General features: G+C 42.3%; 1 protein-coding gene across 6 annotated transcripts; it reads left to right on the top strand.

The window, feature by feature from the left end:
* The first annotated feature begins 49 nt into the window (after nucleotides 1–49).
* On the top strand, nucleotides 50–22,770 carry LOC116432179 (proton-coupled amino acid transporter-like protein acs). Of its 6 annotated transcripts, none has more exons than XM_031988683.2 (8): nucleotides 50–346; nucleotides 11,805–11,857; nucleotides 11,937–12,068; nucleotides 13,243–13,515; nucleotides 13,613–13,697; nucleotides 20,995–21,267; nucleotides 21,352–21,706; nucleotides 21,789–22,770. In XM_031988683.2, the coding sequence occupies exons 1-8, from the start codon at nucleotides 311–313 to the stop codon at nucleotides 22,031–22,033; spliced, it is 1,452 nt and encodes a 483-aa protein (XP_031844543.1). In that variant the 5' UTR covers nucleotides 50–310; the 3' UTR covers nucleotides 22,034–22,770. The 6 variants fall into 6 exon arrangements, with proteins under 6 accessions (XP_031844543.1, XP_031844548.1, XP_031844544.1 ...); XM_031988688.2 differs by lacking the exon at nucleotides 50–346 and adding an exon at nucleotides 450–533; XM_031988684.2 differs by lacking the exon at nucleotides 50–346 and adding an exon at nucleotides 1,442–1,477.
* Nucleotides 22,771–22,801: the final 31 nt, after the last annotated feature.

The following is a 22,801-nucleotide window of genomic DNA, read 5'->3' as shown; positions in this document are numbered from 1 at the left end:
AGTGCGGTGTGCCGTATGTGCCACGATGCTATATAAACAATACTTGCCGCGAACCGTGATCAGTCGAGTTGCGGCGGCCGTACCTGTCGCGACACAATATAATGCATCGCACCATAACAAACTGAACGAGAACCGGTCGCCTTTTTTTTTCACCACGCACCTTTCGCCACCCCGCGCTTTCGATTTGCCTTAACCTTGCTCGTCTGTCTCGTCCGCGACTCTTTCGCCCGTACGATTTGCACGACCGCCGCATCCACGTGAACAAGTCGAAGCCGCTACACTTTTGTGCAAAGAAGTGACCGACCCAACGATGTCCCACGACAATTTCGGATTTACATCGAGCTCGGTGAGTGACATTGCGTCGTACCCTCTTGGCGCCCGTTTACTTTACCAACCGGCCCGTACGTTGTTTTGACGCTTCTGCTCTTCGCTGCCTCTTGTTTACACGTGCCGCCACACGTGTACCATTCGAACACGGCCAACTGATTTTCGAACGAGAGGGACGCTTCGAATATACCGAGCTATATTTTATGGTCAGTCTCAACCGTTGAGAATATTCAACCCTTATTATAGTAGTTTAATCGAATTGAACATTTTGTTTGTTTTCTTGTAGCATGTTAGATCGGTATGCTTCATTTTACTAATGTTCTAAGGTCATATTTGAAATTATCCTCACGCGTCTTAGAGAATCGAAATTTTGGATCGACTAGCGATAGTCGAGTGCTTCTTGGCAGCAACTCTGTTTTGCTAAAGTTCACGTTTATTGCGCGTGACAGCTGCGATTAGGTCGCGAGATTAAATTAGATACAGAAAACAGATCATTCAGTTTCAGATGTATGGGCACGATTTCTTTTTAATTAAGAACCATTTTCTGTGTTCCGCTCGATAATCATCGTTCGTTTTTCATTAAGCAAATCTGTTTAGAATGCGACACGCTTTATCGCGCACTCGACTGTTCCGGGTCGATAATCATCGTTCGATTTTCATTAAGCCAATTTGAAGGGAGGTGGATTATTTAATAATTCGGATGAGTGCGGAAATATAGCCTACACGGGGATACCGATCGATCGATTCGGAGCTCGAATAATCGACGCACTTGGTTTTTCCTAATATCGATCATTGGCTCTGACAAACGGTTTTTCGGTATGTGTTTCGTTGGGAATCGAACGGTTCGACCGTCTCGAATTCGCTGCGAGGTGATCGATCGCGAGCAAGAAGCAAGAGGGAAAGGAAAGTCTGAGTCCGAAACGAAAAATTCTCCTCGTTGAAGGACAATATCGCCCGGAACTGCAGGCCGTGTGACGTTAATACACCGTACAGGGAGATAGTGAGTCAATTTAAATCAGAACGAGTTCGTTTTTACCCGGGATACGAGGTGTATAAGTAAGCATCGGAAGATTTTTTTCCGTTTCGGAACTACGTCATTAGGTCGTGAAATTTAATAGGGAAAAAAAGCATGAACCACTTCTGCCGAACGGTTAGTGAAACTGCGTGTCCTTTGTATTGTGATTACCACGGTTCCACCATACCACTCGTTCCCCTCTTTCTTTCTTTTTGCCGGTTTCAGTTTTTGTTGGCGGTTCGTTAGATTCGAATTTTGCGAACGAAAGGCATTCAACGATTTTTAGTTTGTCTCGTATTGCCTTTGAGGTTATTCGTTCTGTTGTACTGTTGTTGACATTGAAGTGTTGAATATTTAATATTGAATACTGAATATTGAATATATAATATTTAATATTTAATATTTAATTAAATAGGGCGGCTTCTATTCAAGATGTCGGAATTTTCATGAATTCAAATTGAGAACTTCCAACGGTAGTCTTCGAGAAATCGTAATCACTCGTAATCATCGATATCTCGATAAAACGATAAGTGGAAATTCAGAGATTTGATTGAAAGAATTTATATTTAATATTTCATTAAATAGGGCGGCCTCTATTCAAGATGACGGAATTTTCCGGATTTCAAGTTGAAAACTTTCAACGGTAATCTCCGAGAAATCGTGATCATTCGTAATCATCGATCTCTCGATACAACGATAAATGGAAATTCAGAGAGGTCTGGTAAACAGATCGAATTACACAAACTGGATGTGATTAGATTATTGCACGTGCGGAACCGCGAACTGATATCTATGCTAGGGATCGATGATCCTTGCGGCTAATGATTTGAACTGGAAACTGTCCCGAGGAAAATAAACCGTAACGGTAATTTACATTCAAAATTATTCTGAACAGTAGAGAAATCACAGTGTAATAAGATTGAGCGTTAATTACAAAGAAAACGTACCAGACTATCGGAAGTCTAGTAGCACCGGAAGTTACGTAACCTAAAACGTGTACACATTCGAACATTTCCTTGTTTTGGGGATTCGAATATTTGCGTAGTTACGTATTCCTAATTAGGTGTTTTAATGACCTGCTATTTGATTAACCAATTACCTTACTATCCGAGTATTCGTGTATTCGATTACTAATTCAAAAGTGCGAAGATCGTTAAATTTAAACGTCAAACATTAAAATTCGAAACATTGAAAATTCGAGGGTACAAGTTCGAAGATTGGAACGTTCGAAAAATGACGAAATCCTAAACCGCAGGATTACCGACTTAAGATAATTCCTCCGAAAGAGCACGGTTCACGCTTAAGATCTTCGACAGGCGTACCGTGAAATTATCAGTCCAGCGGTATGTGTCTAAGATAAAAAACAACAATGTTGAACTCTGAGACTCGGAGGATCGCACCGAATCGTGCTGTATCGTGATCTCGTCGTCCACGATCGGGTCCAAGTATCCGCGAGACGTTAAAGTCCAAACCGGTACACCTTAGATAATCGAACTTTACAATTGATGTATCCTCTATTTACGTGTACGGTCGCCCGTAATTTTCCTCGAATAACAGAGAGACCGATACTCCTGGGGAAACACCTACGCGTCGGTAGCGTAATCTCATAAAAAGATGATTGGCCTGAATAACAGGCGTTAGCCACGATATCAAATGTTTGTTGTGTCGATTACTCAGCCCCGTCTCTCTGTCCTCTGCGCTGCCTGTTGTTTTCGAAGATCGTGCTTTCTGATAATGCCGCGGCTGAGGTGAGCACGGTCGTGGAACTTTTTAGGAAACTCCTGATAACGGTCCCCGTGACTTTTCCAATTAAACCGGCGGATCGGATCGATCCTCGGCTATTTCCAGCAACAAGTCGCCCGCATCGGCCGCGCGAAGAGTTTCACGGCCGGGCCTCGATAATCTGTCGGCCGAATTTCCGGCGATCGAGAGATTGTCTATGACGAGACCGCTCAGAGATTGCGAATTAATTAGAAACTCGGTTATCGACGCGACTAATGAACCGTAGTTTACGTAATTACGCGCGTCTTGATTGATTCTTGGCGAAAATAAAATCGTCGTCGGTCTGAAGTTTGAGTGGGCGTGTATCGTGCTCTAATTACAGCGAAACGTAATGTCCTTTTTCTGTTTCACGAATAAGGTTTATTTTATGAAAATAAGCTACTCCTATCGAACTAGCAATCAGTGTTACAACTCTTGAATTGTTACGATTGCCTGTAATTTTTACAATATAATTAGATATGTGTTCAATTTTTAGGGGGCTATTATGAATCTTAAGTCCAATAAATTCTTGCCGTTCGGTTCGTACATTGTACCGGTGCAAGCGGCAAGAATCATCCGAGCAAATTGGGGATGAGCTGCCGCAGGCATCGAGATTTACTAACGATTCGAAATCAAATGCTTTAATCGGCAACGACCTAGCAGAGTACTCGAGCTGGATATTTTCGAGTGGATCTGTCGAATGGAAATATACAGGTAGCAATTCCTCTGTCGAGATAGTCAATATTTACAGAAACAGTTGTATCCCGTGGCTAAGCGGCGAATTGTTTGTTCTCGGTTTTTATCGCAAGGTCGACGGTTCGGTAGAAAGAGGATTGGCCCGCGTAGAGTCGGCCAAAAATCGCTGCTGGATCATAGAAATTGCGCGGTCGGATTTGGTCGCGCGATAGTCGAGCCTAGAAACCTTGAGATTAGGGAGTACTCTCGAACGCGTGCACGTGATAATAAATATTCCGAAGTACCGTTCACGTGTTCGCGTTGGAAGAAAAATGTACATTAGAACTCGAAGATTCGACGATATATTAGTAAACCAGACGATCTTCAAACAGAGTAAAGTTTGCTCGCTTTACGACCCGCGAAACGAGATGTTCTCGATGTAACGACCGTACTGTCGCGTGTACTCTGTGCATCAATTTGTGCTCGGCGTATCGAGATAGCATCGATGTTTACCGAACGACTCCTCGGCACGTGCGGTATTTCTGAAATGTAAAACGCAAACGGTGTTCGTATTTTGAATCGGACGACATAGAGAAAACGAACGGCGAGCGTTCCCGATAATGGAGGCTCAAAGATTCCAAGTAGAACGAGAGCGAATATATTGGCTCGTTCTACTGAAAACCGTTTGTTCATCGGTTCGCTCGTTGAAATTACCGGTTACCTGAAATATTCTTTATTCATGAGCGGACCGCGAGTATCTATGGAAATTCGCGTTTATGCACTCGAATTTGCGACCGTTCGAATCGAACGGCAATATCTCATGCTCGTTTCAGGGTCGTGTTTCGTTCGAAATAAACCGATCGTCGGCCGGAGGGGGGTGTTTATACTAAAAATGTACGTTAAACAAATTCAGCGGAGTTCTTGCTTGATTTCAGTGCATCGATAACGCGAGACGGAAGTTAAACGGCGCGAGGGTCTATTCAATGTTCGCTGAAAATAGCGAATTATTATCTAGCCGGTAACGGTAACAACAGTCATGGTGAATACGATAACACTAACAAAACTCGACTCGTCGCACGATATCGGAAATGCGGTTTTCACTCTTCGGCCACGAGTTTCCCAACGTTTAGAGCAAGTGGAACTTTATTTCCTCGTAGAGAATTTTAATACGTCCGGGGCGATATAGAGGTTACAAGAAATTGGATTGCAACGGTTATTTTGCTAAACGCATCGAGAACGCGCGAGTATCCGTAGCCGAGCGATAAAAGTTTTATTGCACAGCAATTGTTGCAATACATATCGGTGTTCGTTGTTCGGTTGCGTCCGCAGTCGACGCATGGAACGTTTCAATGGGATATCAAGGTATTTATAGCGTTTCGAAAATCCCCGGTAAAAGTAAGGAGGAATTAATAGAAATGTGTCGACGCGTTATCAGATCCCTGCGAGTCGGTCGATGCAATCTGCCGATCAGAAACCGTGAAATAACTTTCTATTCGGTTGGCCAATAGTTCGTGGACTCCGTTCGATCCCATATTCGCAAGAAACGGAGCAGCAGACACAGAGCCCTTTTTCTCCGGCGAGCCGCTGCTCGATTATGATCGCGCGGCTAGAAAGTATGTCGGTTAGATCGGAAACAAAGTTATTTACCGCGAGCGTTCGACTCCGTAGACGAAGTTAATCTTCCTCGACGATAAAGCTGGATTATCGATGGTCTGCGCTACCATCTTGCATAAATCCGAGTTTTCAAGTCGGCCTCAAAGTTCAATTGTTTCCAAGGGATTTCCTTGCGTAACGAGGAAATAAATAAGATAATGGTACGTATCTGCGGTTGCGCGGACTGTGAATCATGTATTTTATTGAGTTCAGATTTCATGAATTGTTCGTTTTCCTAATGAACGATTAACGATAAAGTAGTTGTATCGATCGTAGTTAAGAAATAATTTAATTTTCATTCTGATAGCTTCAGAATTTCGAACATTTGCATACGTTAGTCACTTTAACCCTTCGAGAACGAACAGCATATCGCAAACAACAAACTTTCATGTCGGAGATACAAAGTTACCAATACATAACTGAATTATTTATATAACAAAAGATCGATACGCTCTTCTTTAGTATTCAGAACTCCATTACATGAATTATCTTTCTCTATTAAAGGTTTCGAGTATCTTAGAAAATTCTCGTTTGCAAAGGGTTAAAATCGACTGAAATGTTCACTAATATCTCACTAACGCACCTCGCAACTTCTACAAGAAATCAGGTATACTCTCGATCGCACCGAACAGTTTCGTGCTGAATGATCCGACAAACATCGGCGAATCGAAGTGCGGTTCGCCGTTAATTTCTTTACGACCGACCGTTTGCATTTGGCGGATCGTGTTTGTTGTTGTCGTGCAGATCGTCGTCAGCCCAGATAGAGAGACTTACACCGAAACTCCATTCGTGCGGCGAGAAAGTTACGTAAACGAACGCAGAGTTCGATGATAATGTACACTTGCAACGTTCGGCTAAAAAGCTCTTCGTCGCGTGTTCCCCGTTGCTCGTTTCGGGAACTCGGTCGTTTCGATGCCTGCCAGCCGCTAATGCGATCTTCTAAGACGGGAGCGGTTCATTCCGCGAAATTTCCGGCGAAGCTGGTGTCATAGTTGGCGATTACCCGACGCTAAATTGCCGGTGTTCTTCTCGCGCGTTTCTGGCTAATCTCGTTAATCCCGGCACACGTCACTCTCGGCCGGACATTTTCGAGAGGAGCGTTACTGCGCGTCTCTCTCCGCTGGCTGACGTCACCGGCGAACACGCCGGAAAACTTTGGGAAACGATTTTCCGCCGGTTTTCGGTGAATTTCATCCGTTGGTCGCGGTCTAGCGTTTCGAAAGCGTCGTCGAAACCGCTCGGAAATATGCTGAGGTGTTATCCATTTGATATTATTCGTGAATGTCAACTTGCCAATATTGCGAAGAATTTATTAAGATTACTATTCCGCGAAGGCTTTGAGTTCGATAAGGCTCGAAGTTGGCTCGAAGTCTTGGAAATAGTGAAAGTATATGAGTCACTCGGAAGCCAATGCGGTTAAGTCGATTTTTTGATATCCTCTGATTTTTCTTTCGGTTTTTGCCTTCTAGACTTAACGTTGGCTTCTGAGCGACTGATATATTGTTAACTTAAAAGAGAAGATTGTTAATTTATTAAGAATTCGTAGAGGTTTCCTTGATGTTTCGAAATTAGCGCGAGCTAAGTGGATTACTAATTTCTTAAGGTTCGTAAATGTTCGAAGTTTTCAGAAATTCAAAGTTTAGAATCTTGACATTCTTCCAGTTTCTATTCTCGTTTCTTCCTCCATTTCCCCTTCGCTCCCGAGTGCGTTCTTCCCTCTGAGAATTCGAAAGAATCCGAAACTTCGAGAGTCTCCGTGCAGATTGTCGATGTTATCGAAAGATCATTCAAGTTTCTTTATCTCGTCGAGCGGCTTCTCGAATTTCGTGTTTATCTTTCAGCAAATTAAAGTGCAATCGTCAGCATCCTTCAACATGCTCGATTAAAGAAAGCGACAAGGGGATTATCGATATTTATCAATGCCGCGCCTCGAGTTTCGAATTAAAGAACGTAACGGATCATTCTTATCGGCGCGAGATTTTCCGTACGGTGTCGAAAGTGATAGATAGTTTGTCTAACGCGTACGTGTAAATACATAATCGCGCGGGATCAACCGAGGATTGTTTAGCCACCGATTAGACTGATTAGCCGGTATTTCGCTCATCCCTACGTCGCACACCGCAGACACGCGACCATTGGCAGGACAGTGATCGAACGGATCGATAAACGATGTTATCGTGCAACATTTAATCGCTTCAAGTAGAAAAGGAAAAAACAAGAATTAACGGATCAAATCTTGAAGAGCACGGTCTTCCCATAACAGGCTTATCTGCTGGAACGTACGAAAAGAATAATGGGTTTTTAATTAAAATCGACAATTCGAGGAACATCGCGGATTATTCCATTCAAGCGATTTCCGGCGAATCGAACGGCACCTCTCGTTTAAAGAAACAGATTTCTAACCTTCTTTTCTTTTATCTTTCTCCGAATTCCCCCACTCACTTATCTGTTTATCAGTGATCGTGAAAATCTCTATGTACAGAAGCTTTACTACTCGATTATTCGATTTTCAGTGGAAATTCAGTTTCTTCAAATTCTCGATTATTATAATCCACTGAACTTGAACGTTATCGTTTCGTTAAAAATTCAATGTAAGGAAACGCGATAGGATCGCGGAATGTCGCGTAAGTAAACGAGAATCCTATAAATCACGTTAACGACGGTATCCATCAAAAACAGACAGAAGCATCGACGCGTTTAATTAGTAACATCGGTATGACCGAACGGTTTTGAATTTTAATTCGGTGTACGAACGATACTACGTAATAACCGATGTTCTTTTCCATTTCTCGAACGACATTCGTGTGCCTTTAATGAACAAATTTACATACATGAGTTGCGCGTAGAAAAAACGATCGATGCAAACCAAACGACCCGATTAACGATTTTCAGTTTTCTGGAACAGACATTCCGATTCACCGGTCGCTCCCCGCGAGCTTAGTGGGACGATAATTGTTGTAATTCAATTCGCGCGTCGGAGATTAACAGATCTCAATGACTCGTCATTGGGAATCGTTAATTAGTGACGCGTAACGCGAATCAAATTACACCGTGCCCGGAATATCTGTGCCGCGTTCTTCGCACTCTGTTACAGTTGCAGCGCTCCCTGTTATGCCTACGTTCGCGGAACGCTATGATTTATTCCGTCCTTACCGATTTCCTACGTTGATTCACTCTATTTGCGAATTCCAGCGCGGTGGACTTGCGGTCAGCGGTGATTAAGTTTTTCCTTGCTCCTCGTTGTTTCGAAAGTCTCGGTCTTCGTGAAACACTCGATTGCGAGGAACGATAGGGATTAATGTCGTTGCGTTAAAAGTGACGATTCGCTCGGTAGAAATTGAAGGTGACGAATTCATTCGAGAGCTTACGAAATCCGCCATTTTCTGTTCATCCTTGTTACATGCGAACGAATCGACGGAGATATCAGTAAGAATTTGATCGTTTAGAATATTCGTTCGAGTAATCCGTGAAAAGTGATCGATTGGCTGTTATTGGATGTGATTAGCATTCTTCGTTACATCGGATTTAACGAGCTTTGCGTTTCGAATGATTTAATCCGATACTTGAAAAGCTTCTCGAATTTGATTGATAATCCGGCGAGTTTCTCACGCGTGCTTCCGAGTCACCCGGTACGTAGGATCGGCCGGTGCACCCGGCTCGTCGGATCAGTAGTAGATACAGACGTCGTTGGTCAGACGCGAGTATCTTCTGCATCTTCAGTGATGCAACTGTACCGACTATCTGACATCGATATCCTCGACGCATCCATTCGACGTGCGATCAATTCGTTTTTATTCTGATTCATAGTCGAACAATTATCCTCGTGTCATTATCATGATCGTGCGCATGAATATTAAACTATGAACTTGCCACGTTTCCTCGACGCAATTTTTCTATTCAGTATTCCGTTATTCTCGTTATGTCACCTTTTTTAATTAGTCAGGCACTAGTAATTAGAATATACATTATTTATACAGTAACTTGTAAGGATATAGTTCAAGCAGTGGCTCTAAAGTGACTCTAAAGTCTAATTCGATTTTCCAGGTTTCTTTTCGGACAAGATGTCAATATATTTCAAATTTCGAATACAAATTTTCCGTAATTGCACGAAAATCGGCGGTCTATTCGTCGCCGTTCCCTGCCCTTTATCGCGGCGAAACGATGTTGACGCGATAAAAGTCTAGTAAACGACGATAACCGAGTCGCCGTACGATCGGCCGCCGATTGATCTACGTAAACGGAAAATCCCGTTTGTGATCGCCGGCTCCTCGAACAGGCCAGCTGCTCGGATAGAAATATTTGCGTGTCGGCACTCATTAAACGGCGGTTTCTTTACTAAAAGTTCGCGGTGATGTAACCCACTCGCAGGATAGCGGAATCGCAATTACTCGTCAATGCCGATCGATCGATAGACGCAGCATCCGCGAGACACGAAGGAATCTCGTTTCGAATTTCCATTTTTCCTTGACATCACAACAACCGAGCGTTTACCGTGATTAACACGTAATCATTAGAAAAATTGTAATCGTGGATTCCTCTTCGATTTCTTCATATATCGGTTGTAACATCGAAGTGAATCGATCTAGAGCAAAAGGAGTTCCGTTACGAATAAATATTGGATTCGACGATGAACAGCGTAGAGTCGGTATCTATATTTCAATTTGAAAAACGCGATTTTTCATTGAATATTCAAAGTCAGAGGAAGCGATCGATCCGACTTCCGAGAGGCTGAAGGATGGATCCACGCAGACGATCATTGGCATTGAGGATACAGTGTTCCCTTCTACGTTTCGACGGCCACTCGAGACGTGACTTGACATTCAAACGCCGTTTAATCTTCTCGCGATATTTTGCATACGCTTAGTTCATTTTTTCCTTCGCTGCCGGTTTCACGTGTCGCGATTCGCGAAAGTCAAACGTCGACTTTAGGTAACTGACCAAGTTTGAATCATTCATACGGCGGAGGACAGGGGAGCTCGGATGGTTCGGTGCATCTCTAAACATCCTTGCAACGCAGCAAACATCTGAAACTGATCGACAAAGGAAATTTCTAAACAACTTCAATAAATCGTGTTAATTCTATTATCGATATTCCCAATATTTCAAGCACCTTGCGTTATAACTTCAAAATTCGCAATGCATAAATCTACAACTTCGATCAGTCGAAAAATGAATTCAGGTTTAAATAACCGTCACGATAAAAAGAAACTAGTACACTGAACGCCATGCGGACAGCGTTGAAAAGATCGATCTGTTTGTCAAACATAAATCATTGAAATCGTTTCAATCGCCTCGTGTATGTATAGTAACGCATACTAGACTCCCCAACGATTCCTGTCGCGCACTACGAAGCGACTTACTGTGCGAACGGCGCGAATCATTTTAATTCGCGCAGCATGAACTGCTATGGCAATTTTTGCCGTTGTTGCCCGCGAAGCTTATATTTCAAACAGCACGACTTATCCGCGCCGGGCACACAAAAGCCCCTTATCATCAATCTCTGATTTGTTTGGGCCACCGTTCTATGTTCCAGGCCGGCTATTCATCCTCGACCGTGAATCACGGCTGACAAAGAGCCGCCTAATCGACACGACGCGAATTTAGATCGCAAATCTATTACCAGGAAGCGTTCGTTGATTTTCATTAACCCGTGAACGCGTAATCGACGCATTGATCGACGAACTACGCGGTGACATCAGTATTATCGAGCAACTTGAAGTGATCCATTTTAATCCTTTCATTCCGCAATTATTGAGATCTCACTGATTACTAATAAGAGAAATGATAGGAGTAATAATGAGAATTGTTGGCGCGTATGGCAAGCGAAAGAGTTCCTCTAAAAAATGATTGAATAATCGCCTCCTTAGATATGTAAATTACGATACAAGCGAATTAAAATTTCATCCGAGTACGCCTAGTTACATAACCTTCGCACTTGATTAAAGACAACCACTTACGGTATTAATTCAGCTCATCTGCTTGGTTCGATCGGCGAGGCGACAGGCGAATATTAAAATCGAGTGAATATTGAAGAAACGCGTGACGCTTTTCGGATTGTTGAAAGACAAGAGTTATTTATGAGCTTCGAGGACTATCATGGCTGTAGACAATCCTCATAATGCTTTTAATTGACTCGAGATACGATCGTCAAAACTCCGGACACCGAGAAACGAATGGACATCGATTTATTAGATAATCGCTTTTGTAATCGGTTTCGTAACACGCGGTTTACTAACGAATCGAGGAGAACATTAGCATGATTTGTTACGCGGATTGTATTCAAATGAAAGATAATTGTTGTTTCTTCGTGTACTAATGTTTTCAGTAATTACTGACATCCCCGACGATTAATAAGCGTATTTTCTTCTTTCAGGATGGACTGGACACCAAGAAGTGGTCCACGCCGGCGAAGATCAATCAGAATGGGTACGTTGTGTTCGGTAGAATCGTATTTCCAACGATAGTGGTAAAATTCTGGTTTTTTAATTGTACATTTGCGTTGCAGTTACGACTCAGGACACAATGGCAACGGCGTCTACGTTCTGGAGCTCGAGGATCAGAAGAAGAAGAAGAGCGTGCAGGAGTACGAGGAAGAGTACAATCCCTATGACCACAGAGTGGTGCAGCATCCGACAACGTGTGTTTTCATTTTCCTTTCGTCCATCAATGAGTAATTCACACGTTCGCAAACAGCGTGATATATTTGTTTGTTTCTCCTGACAACCAGGATAATTAGCAATCGATTAGCTGACGTATTTGTGACGCACATTTTTTAATCCTTCTTAAAGAAATTTATCACTTGTATTAGTATCGAGAAACGCGACTTTTATTTGCGTTTTGTGAAGATGATTCAACGTATTTAATAATGATTGTAATATTGTAAATATTGTAACTATGAAGTTAGAAACAAACGCCGGTCGCGAACGTGTTGATGTATAGTTACTCCTTCTTGTATGTAATCGTTTAACTGGTCTGAATGAATCAATGTTTCTCACGCGTTCCTAGTATCTTGTCGTTTGAATTAGATTACGCATCGATAAAAACGAAGAAATAAATGCGAGTCAATGCAACAGCCATATCGAACGGAGTATTTGCATAATACCGGACGCTGTACGCATGCAAGACCGCCGTATCGTTTATTCCGACCGCGTTTCTCTAGATACAAATTACCGGGTAATTTGTTGCGGCGATTAGTCATGAAGCGGAAGAATAAGATTGTCCTCCGTGAGACTGCTTCAAGGAACACAGAAACGCTGTTAGCCTTGTTCTCGAGTTTAAGAACGACACGCGTGAACGTTGATTATTTCTTTTACACATTCTTTTTTTCTCTTCGAAAATTGTATTATCGTTGTCGTAAATAATAACCGTCAAGCAGAGTGGTGAGACACGCACCGCTTTATCTCTATAGTTACTATTCAGTTTCGAGGAAGCAAAGTGATTACGTTAATTTAATATTGAACGTTGCATACTGCGTTAATTTCTTCATAAAGCTTCGAGGACGCTTTAAATTTAATTTATGCAACCAATTTGTTGAGACACTACTGGATTACTTATTTGAGAAGTATGTTTGTGGAATAGGAAGAAAATATTTTTGGTAGACTTACGCGAATGTTAAATATTAAATATCAAATATCAAATATTAAATATTAAATATTAAATATTAGATACATTTACAAGTTGCTCACACAATATACAGTAATGTATTATTTTATATTTTGACTCTTAATATTTAACATATCGATTACTTTATTAATTCTAGTTTAATTCAGTAACTAATAATATTGAATGTAACGATCCGTTCATCATTCCAGGACCTTCGAGACGCTGCTCCACCTGCTGAAAGGAAGCTTGGGAACCGGAATCCTCGCGATGCCGAAGGCCTTTCACCATTCCGGCTACGCTGTCGGTATAGTCGCGACGATCATCATCGGTCTACTTTGTACTTACTGTATACGAATCCTCGTCACCTCACAATACGAGCTCTGTAAACGGAAGAAGGTGCCGTCATTGACGTATCCAGCTACGGCGGAAGCTGCGCTGTCGGTGGGGCCAGCGCCTTTGAGGCGGTTCTCGAGGGCGTCAGTGTGAGTACACAATCTCCAATCACATTGATATCTCAATAAACAATATTATCTTCACCTAAATGGATGAAATTAAATACAATATATTCTCTGTTCACAGTCACGTGATAAACGTGTTCCTCATGATATATCAGTTGGGCAGTTGCTGCGTGTACACTGTGTTCATCGGCAGGAATCTGAAAACAGTTAGTACAAACTTTTCTAACTAAATCATTGGATTGATCATTGTAACCAGCCATCGCCCTGAAAACTCATTATCATTAGCTCATTTTCCGCGACAAGTATGCGCATACCTGGACCACGTGTACTAGAGCTGTTACTTGTGAGATCACATTTTGCTCGAGTGTTTCATAGATATCCAAGTCTCTCGCGTGCCCAGTTAACCCTTAATTATCGAGCTAAACAACTCAAACTTTCATCTATATCCACTAACGTTTCGACATATTTTCAGCACCAAACATTCCAGTTAATAGAGTTTCAATTTTAAAACAATTTGCTTCAATGAATAATCGTTAAAGCAATTTCTATATTAACCCCTTGCCTTATGATCTACTTCTTAACTGTGCTCGATAAAATATCTTTGTCGTTAACACTTTCATAGAAAAAGAAGCAAGTTTTATACTTCTTTTGTATCTATACTTACTCTAAAAGTTAAAGAGTAATAATAGACAGGCAATCCTTAATTTACATTAGAAATGAATAAGTAACACTTAGATTTGTCGAATTCCCTCTGAAATTTTCATCGCGCTGACACGTTATTATCGCTCAACGAAGGAAACCCGTAGAGTTCCGAAGACTTTAGCTCGGTAGTTAAGGGTCAAAGGTACCAGCTCTAGCGCGCACAGTCCTTGGAGACGAGCGGAAGCGCTAAGCATCGCAATGACGTATCTGGTACAGTGAGAACGGACACGGCGAAGCATCTGTCCGCGGAGCAGTCGCGGCGAACACGTTAATCCAGCTTTTACCGTAAAGAGTGCGCGGCCGGTCTAGAGACCGTCGTGTGGGCAGCGAGAAAAAAGGAGCATGTAGGTCAGGGAAACACGGCGCGAGGAATAAACGATTAGACGGAGAGCCGTCGCGGGTAATGAGCGACGGAGTCAAGGTGATAATGCCGCGCGCACGGCCAGGTTCGTTGACATTTCGCGGCGGGGAGGATGTGGCCGGCCGTTTAAAGGCTTATTTACGAGGACAACAACCGTTTCGGTCGTTGTCGCCGCGCGATCAGGAAGCTCTTCTGCTCGGTGAATGTTAACGCTGGCCGTGAGCCGTTGCCTCACGCCACTTCCTCGGCCCTCCGTTTCTGGACGATCATATCGAGACGCGTCTCGCGTGGAAAGTGAACGTTCAGTCTTGTCTGCTAGAGAGCTCGTCCCATCGAAGATCTTCCGATCGCCTGATCCTCTGATTCACCGATGGAATGAAGCGCTCTTTCTGCGAAGTTTGATCTAAATACCTACGATATCGAATTAGTCCACTGCTCTGTTCTTCGAATGACAAGAACGCAGACGTTCAATATTTAATCTATAAACCCGTGCGTCGGCTGGCTATCAGTATTTACTTAGATATAGGACAGCGAGCATCATCATGTTTTTCTTGACCCTAGAGGAAGTTCGGAAGTTTCCGGAATGTAGGTCGCATGCGAAGGTCAAAGGGATTTTAAGAGTAACGGTATTAATATTATAGTATTATTGTATATACGATACAAGATTAGAATATTAGATACTTAGTTCAACCGTACTTGGATGTATAGAAACTCCGCGGTTGAATCATCCGACGAGTTGTCTCGTCATCGCCGGTCACGATAGGATTAGTCACCGTGTTGCTTTGATCCACGAATTAAAAATTCCGTGGATCGCGCCGGTGATTCCCGGAGCGCTTAAGGATTCAAGGCGACGCGTCGCTCGGTGATCTTGGAATGATCCGGTAGATCGGAAGGACCAGGACCGCCCGAACGGTCGTAAATCGCGTGTAAGAGGTCGTTCGCCGGTCCGGTCCGATTCCGTTTCACTAGGATTCCCCTGCGCGCGATTCCGACTCCATTCCTATCACGTTCCAGGGCGTCGTAAAAATTTCAATCCGCCCGTTCGTTAATTCCTCGAGGTTCGTTAGCCTTTTTAAATACCGGGAGTCCGGCAGTCGAACAACTGACACGGTTAACAAACTAAGCCATTTATCGTAACCCAGTTCGACATCGCGGAATCGAGTTTCTCACGTTGCTGCGATCCTCGATTTACCTGTACGCTAGAAATATTCCTGAGAAAGCAGAGACTCGTAGACGCTAACAATCGCGAACTTTCCTTAGCCCTTTGCTTCACAATAACGTGTCAAACAGAATTTAGCATAAATGTTACTCGATTCCTTTGAATTCAAATGAAATATTATTCTGCTGTTATCAGTTACCTAAAATCTTAACTCCCTTATGATGAAGCTTTTAAACAGTAATCATAAGTACTCGTGACTTTTTGCTTTTAAGTTGAAAATAAATGCTATTTTTCTATTGTGAATATTGTATATAGTAATATTAAGTGCAAACGTATAGCTACAATAGAAAAATATCAGAATGTACAATTCCTGTGTCTCTATCTATTAAGGATAATATAATCAGCTACAGAGGATAGTTGCGAAAGAAATAGCGAGATATATGTTCAGCAACGTTGTAAAGAGGAAATTGCGATTGGGTCAAATACGACCCAGGCGACACGGTAGAGTTAACATTCGATTTCGCGGTGGATTTGGGAAAAAAATCGCTCGAGGCGATTCGTGTGATAGTTTACGGGGACTCGGCGTCGGTTTGGCCGGTGAGTGGAACGCGTTGCGTACCGCACAATGTAATGGATAGTTAGCAGCAGTTGCGACACATGTTATTACGGCAAGTGGATAGAGAATGTAGATGCAGCGGGCGCCGCGCCGTTGGCGAAAACCTGAGCCTCGTTGTGGTCAGGCGAGCGTGAAAGAGCGCGCTCGATCCTTCGTAGTCGAGACTTTTACGAGGGAAGGACCGTGACCTATAGTCCGGATAGTCTTGCCTGATTTATCGACGCGAACCACGCCGAGCGAACACCTGTTCCTCCCGGTGTGGCAATTTTTATATTCGGAACTTTTCGTAATTTCGTTCTTACTCTGTAATTCTCGAAAGTATCATCTCGAGTGAAGTTCGAGAATACTTGTGTACCTGGCACAGGTTGGTTATTGTATTACTATAATTTATACTAGTCAATATTTTATTATTAATCATCTAACTGCAATCTTCAGGGAAATCCTGCAGGTGAAAATTGAACCAGAATCAATTTCTATAGAAACTGTTATTCTTTCTGACAAATCTAAATTTGGTTTATTTCGATTTCCCTTGGAAACTGTTATTATTTCTAACAAATGTAAGTTTGGTTTACTTCGATTTCCCTTGGAAGCAGATCATTTAATCGTACGATAGATATTAGAGTGTAAGTAAATTAGGTGAACATTCGCAGCGATAGTTCATAGTCATCTAGGCACACCAGTTGTTCCACAAGCTGGAAGACCAAGGACGATTCGCATGATTGTGCGTCGATCAGGCTCGTTTCTCTATAATCTTCGACAGTGAAAAATCGGAGAAATCAATTCTCTAAAGGGAATTCGTGAATGATTAATATAACGTCTCGGCCTGTTGTATAACGCGGTGCTAGTCGATTAGAATCGGTTCGATTCAGCAGTGACAGGAACTTAGTTGTATGTAATTTTCTGCGGACGTAAAAAGTTCAAGAGTGTCGAGACATTTTTTCAGCGTCCGAACATGTCCGTTCGATCGTGACCCGACCGGTTTCCTGTAGACTAGAATGAATGATATCATTCGTGTGAATGATAATCCTTTCTTCTTACCGGAATAGAAGTTGTCCTCGCAAGAAAAGTTGCGGCAATTGCTTAATTATTCAATCAGAAAGCAGTGAGCATTCTTTTCGAAAGAAAAGTTGATTATTCAGAGATCTTCTTCGTCACCGAATTAATCTAATTAATCGTTTTAATCTAGATCACGTCTAATGAACATTTTGCGTCTCGTTAGTCATTAGTATGCCCTTTGCGGACTGGTAATTTGAAATTGGAAAAATGGTTTACCATAGCCGTAGAGCTAGATGAAAAAAGTGCGGATCGATTGGAAATGGAACGCCTCAAGGCGGTCCGCATCGTCAAGTTTCTTTTTCTGGTCGTCTTTAACGACGACGTCGGACCTTAAGCGAGACGAGCCGGCAACTCGACTTATTGTACTTAGTTGGCGTTTTTCGCTGCTCGCCGACTAATGGAATTCGCTTCGTTAGTCAGAATGATTAGCAGGAACCGTTGATTAATGGAAATATTACAATTTGTCTCGTCGTTGTTGACATGTTACGTTCAATTACGACGAATTATCGATATGTTATTACAATTATCCACTCTTTGATTTATGGTGCTGCGCCTCGCGTGTTATCACTGTGAATAATCAAGTATTACACCTGACGGAATATTACGTCTGATCCAATCTCTCGTTCAACGAGATTTTCACGACCGACGTAACACCTTATCAGACTCGAAGGTTAGAAATACAATTGAAGGAGTAAATATCATTCAATTCTTTTCAAATTGAACATTGCTCTTTTCTTATTATTAACACATTGACTGCCACGAGAATTTTGACTGTTTCGTACAATAATATTTATCCTAGCATAAGTTAAGTATTAAAATATTATCAGAAATACATATTCAGAATATGGTGATATAGTACTCATATGAAGCTATCTAGTTACTTATGTTACTAAATATTTTCATTCATTATACATAGTATAATGATATATATATAGTACTCATATGAAGCTATTATCTAGTCACTTATGTTACTAAATATTTTCATTCATTATATATAGTATAATGATATAGATATAGTACTCATATGAAGCTATTATCTAGTCACTTATGTTACTAAATATTTTCATTCATGAATTTCCTTATTGTAAATGTTCAAGCAATTTGGAAGCTCCGGTCACCGGTGACCACCATGGCAGTGTTAACTATGTTTGAAACTTTCGTTACAGAATAAGTATATTCTTTTCTCTCTAAGCAGTTCTATCTAATGCAACTTCGAAATTATAGGTCAATCAATCGTGATTAACAATAATCGACGTAATGACACTTTCGACAGAAATTTCGCCGGAGAATCATTCACTGTGTCGCTGGTAACAGTGTGCGTTAGACGCAAGGATACGGCGGCGCGTAGCATCACGTCTAATGGAAACACGGTTACGTAAATTCGAGCGCGTTCTGCAAGACGCGCTGCCGCTGTATTAGCATAACGCTGAGACGGGATTGCATCGATTGAAACGTATTACGCGATGCTACGTGTGCCACGTGTAATTAACGAAATCACGGTGTTGCGCGCGCGGTACGCATCGGGAAAGATAGGTTTCTAAACAGATCCTCGTTTCCGTCCCGTTAATTATTGTCTTACCATCAATTACGCTGTTTTTCTGCTTTGACACTTTGATGATGAATGCTGTCGCATTCTCGTCGAATTTTCAAGTGAAACAATGTAAACGATAATCGAAGATTATCAAAAGTTTCATTAAATATCTCGATCGTAGAAGAGAATTAATTAATTATAGAAATAACAAGGGATCGGTAGCTTTCTTTTTTTAATTGTGAGTTTTCATTACTCAGAAGTTGGACGAATTGGCTAATTGATTAATTGCACCGATTATTGTTAATGTTCGGTATAATCATTATATAAAACTCGTTGCTGAATGGGCCGTTTACGCAACCCCGCGAAAGAGGAAATTCCTTCTTCCGCGGAACAGAGAGAAATTGGATTGCGCACGAAAGAGAATCGAACACGAAAAAAGTGTGTTCGCCATTCGTTACGTCACCGGATTACGGTCGGCCTTACGTAAAAGACGAACGCTGAACGACGCGCAATGAGCCCGTAAAAATAGTGCAACGTATTAAACGCGTCCAGGCTCATTTCCGGTTGTCCTTGAACAGGCGCGATATCGATCATCGCCGCGTGTCGATAACGATCGTCCCGCTATTGTTAGCTCGGCGTTAAAAATAATACATCTAAGCTGCGGTAGGAAGGCGACAGGAAACGAAGAGATTGGAAATATAGAAATTAAAAAAAATCATAAACGTAGAAATTCTGAATTAATAAGAAAATAATAGAAAGACAGTAGGAACCGAAACTACTATAAAAATGGTAAAGACAATCGATATTTCAGATTAAACGAACAAAACAATAGAATCACAGATACACGCTAGAAGTACCAAGCATTAAATATAATTGATATATAATTCTTACAAAAATTGTAACTATAATTGTTCATTGTAGTATTCAAGTGAAACTACTTATTTCTTCAGTCATTTCGATAATAGAAAAAGATCATAATTGCGAAACGAGAGAACTGAAACCAATAATTTTGACTGGTATACAGTAGTTCCAGCGTTCGAGAAGAAAAACGGGAAAGAGCACAAGGTTTCGTCGAACATAATAGCTCGTTCTCCGCTCTGAATCAAAACGACGCAATGAAGTTTCCCATTGTTGGCTCATTTTCACGTTCGGAAATCGCCTGGACGTCGAACGCGCCTGAAGCAGCTTCGAACGCGTTCGACTTGCAGAACCGAGGTTCCGAACGCACCGGGAAAATGGGCGAAAATAACAGCACCAATGTTTGCGTCGTTATGATTTCAGATCGTCCGGTAAATAATGCCGTCACGTGGGAAAGTATGTATCGGTCTCGGTTACATGTGCGTCGAGGGAAGGTATCTATCGGTGTACTGTGTTATCGAGGTACGTAGAACGCAGACACTTGAAACGATGCCGATAACAGAGTATATCTAATTAGGTAGCGGTATCGGCTTGCATAACGATCCTCCGGCTAAAAGATGCCGTTTTATCGACGGTTCACGGCTCGGCCGTTGCAAGATCATTCAGATCATCCGTTGCGTCATCGATTTGAAAGCTTATCCTTATCCCGGGCTCATTCAACTCGTTCCACGTGTTCGATCATTATCGGACCGAGTCTGCCTCTAATGAATTAACGCTTTGACTTGATGTTTCTATATGAACTAAAACATTCGATTTCGGTTCTCTAACCAAGACCTTCGTTGGATGTACGAGATATAAGAAAGACATCCTCCAACTGAATAAACAAATTTCGACGTTCCCAAAATTCGGTTTCTTTAGCAACCACCGGAAAATGTCAGTTTTCGTATTTCGCGATTATCTTAGATAAGTATTCGAAATCATTTGAAAAATGGATAGTTTCACTTCAACGCTATGAATATATGAAGAAACCGAAAAGAAATCTGTTACAATGTTTATAAGGATTGTTAATCATGTTGAACGCTCGGTTGTTCCAGTTTAAACCGTATCGACTGCATGGGAATTTCTACGGTTCATGGTAGTTCACTCGACGGTCAAAGCGTTAAACGAATAAGAGAATCTGAAATTTGCGGTTCGAATAACAAGCGCTGTTTTCTTTCCAGGCGTTGGAAGATTATTTTCCGGACGTTGACGTGAGGCTGTATATGCTGATAATTCTGTTGCCACTCATCTTGGTCAACTGGATCAGGAATCTGAAGTTCTTAGCTCCCTGCTCGACCGTCGCGACCGGTATCACGTTCGCCAGTTTCGGTATAATACTGTACTATATCTTCAGGGAGCCATTGTCCTTCGACCACCGGGAGCCGATCGGCAAAGTCGCGGACTTCCCGCTCTACTTTGGCACCGTGCTCTTTGCTTTGGAGGCTATTGGCGTGGTGAGTATACTAAATCCATGATTAGACTGTCTAAGAGTGATTGGATAGATCGCTTGATTAACTTATTATAAAATATAATTTCAGATCATGCCTCTGGAGAACGAGATGAAGAAACCTAAGAGCTTCATCAAGACCTTCGGAGTGTTGAATTTTGGAATGGGGTGCATCGTGGTGCTCTACACCTCTTTAGGATTCTTCGGGTACATCCGTTACGGCGCAGCCGTCGACGGCACCATCACAGTCAATTTAACCGAGCCCATGGTCTTAGCCAAATGCGTGCAGATCCTCCTCGCTATCGCCATTTTCTTCACGCACCCTATTCAGTGTTACGTACCCATTGACATCATCTGGAACGAGTACATCGCTCCGAAGTTGGAGAAGAACTCGTACAAACTATTGTGGGAGTACGTCGTGAGGACGTCGCTCGTTCTTCTCACTTGTAAGAGAATTCTTTTGATTAGTGTCGTAAAGTTTGTTATATATTATATCATGGTTTCTCAATCTTCATTTTTATCTTTCAGTCCTACTGGCCATCGCCATCCCCCAACTGGACCTGTTCATCTCTCTATTTGGTGCTCTCTGTCTCTCCGGTCTGGGGCTGGGTTTCCCCGCCATCATTCAGACCTGTACAATGTGGAATGCCTATGGCAGGACCGGGAAGATACTGATGGTAGCCAAGAACATGTCGCTAGTCCTGTTCGGGCTGCTAGGTTTAATAGTAGGAACGTACACGAGTCTTCGTGAGATCATCAACAGCTTCTCTTGAAGTGGTTTCTTCGGTGAGGAGGGAACCATGAACGAATGGCAGGAGAGAAGAGGTGGAATGGAGAGGGTGTCGCGTTGTCCTCCGCAACGGATGCACACGGCAACGCGGGAGGTCTCGTCGTCTAAGCGAATACTGAACGATCGAGCCTGGACGAGGATCCCTCTCTTTTCTCGGAGACGTACTTTCTAATAACGTTCGTTCCACAGAAAAGACGGAATGTAAATCATTTCGGAATGATAACGACCGAGAAAGCGACCCGCCAAGCGTGTCGCGATTGGTGACCTTTGCGATACATTTTCTATGAGAATCCAGATCGCCTGTTGACCAGGGACTGTTTTTATCTGTTCGTTACTGCCGTGTTTAGTTTGTTTTTTCATTCACGGACGTAGAGATTAACAATAGAGAGATGCGCGCTAGATCGTTGAGATCAGTCGAGGTAGCGGCTTAACTGGCTTGTCCGTCGGACCGTGAGACAATGCAACAGCTTGATCGCGTAAAGTGCCTTCTGAACGCATTTCGGTTTATTTATATAATTTTAAGTACATAACACGCATCGTTTCGTTCCCCGTACAAGGATTTTTTCATTTGCCCACGGCAATCTGCTGTTGCATTTGTGCCAAGTGATCCCTTGCCGTGGTCAAAGAACGAATACTCGTAACCATTTCGACGTAAGATTAGCTACTACCAATCGTCATTATGTTCATTTTAATAAAACGATCTGTTCAGTGTTTTATATACATACCTCGCACGTGACTGCATTAGAATCCC

Source organism: Nomia melanderi, chromosome 11, assembly GCF_051020985.1.
Source record: "Nomia melanderi isolate GNS246 chromosome 11, iyNomMela1, whole genome shotgun sequence".
In the NCBI taxonomy this organism is placed as follows: Eukaryota; Metazoa; Arthropoda; class Insecta; order Hymenoptera; family Halictidae; genus Nomia; species Nomia melanderi.
The sequence above is the reverse complement of the archived record's forward strand: the minus strand, read 5'-3'. Positions and strand labels throughout refer to the sequence as shown.

Bases quoted from the DNA above. Each gene is read 5' to 3' on its own strand.
- LOC116432179 (XM_031988683.2), top strand. From the start codon at position 311: ATGTCCCACGACAATTTCGGATTTACATCGAGCTCG. The intron at 347-11,804 runs GTGAGTGACATT...TTCTTCTTTCAG, and splicing joins TCGGATTTACATCGAGCTCG to GATGGACTGGACACCAAGAA. The intron at 11,858-11,936 runs GTACGTTGTGTT...TTTGCGTTGCAG, and splicing joins GCGAAGATCAATCAGAATGG to TTACGACTCAGGACACAATG.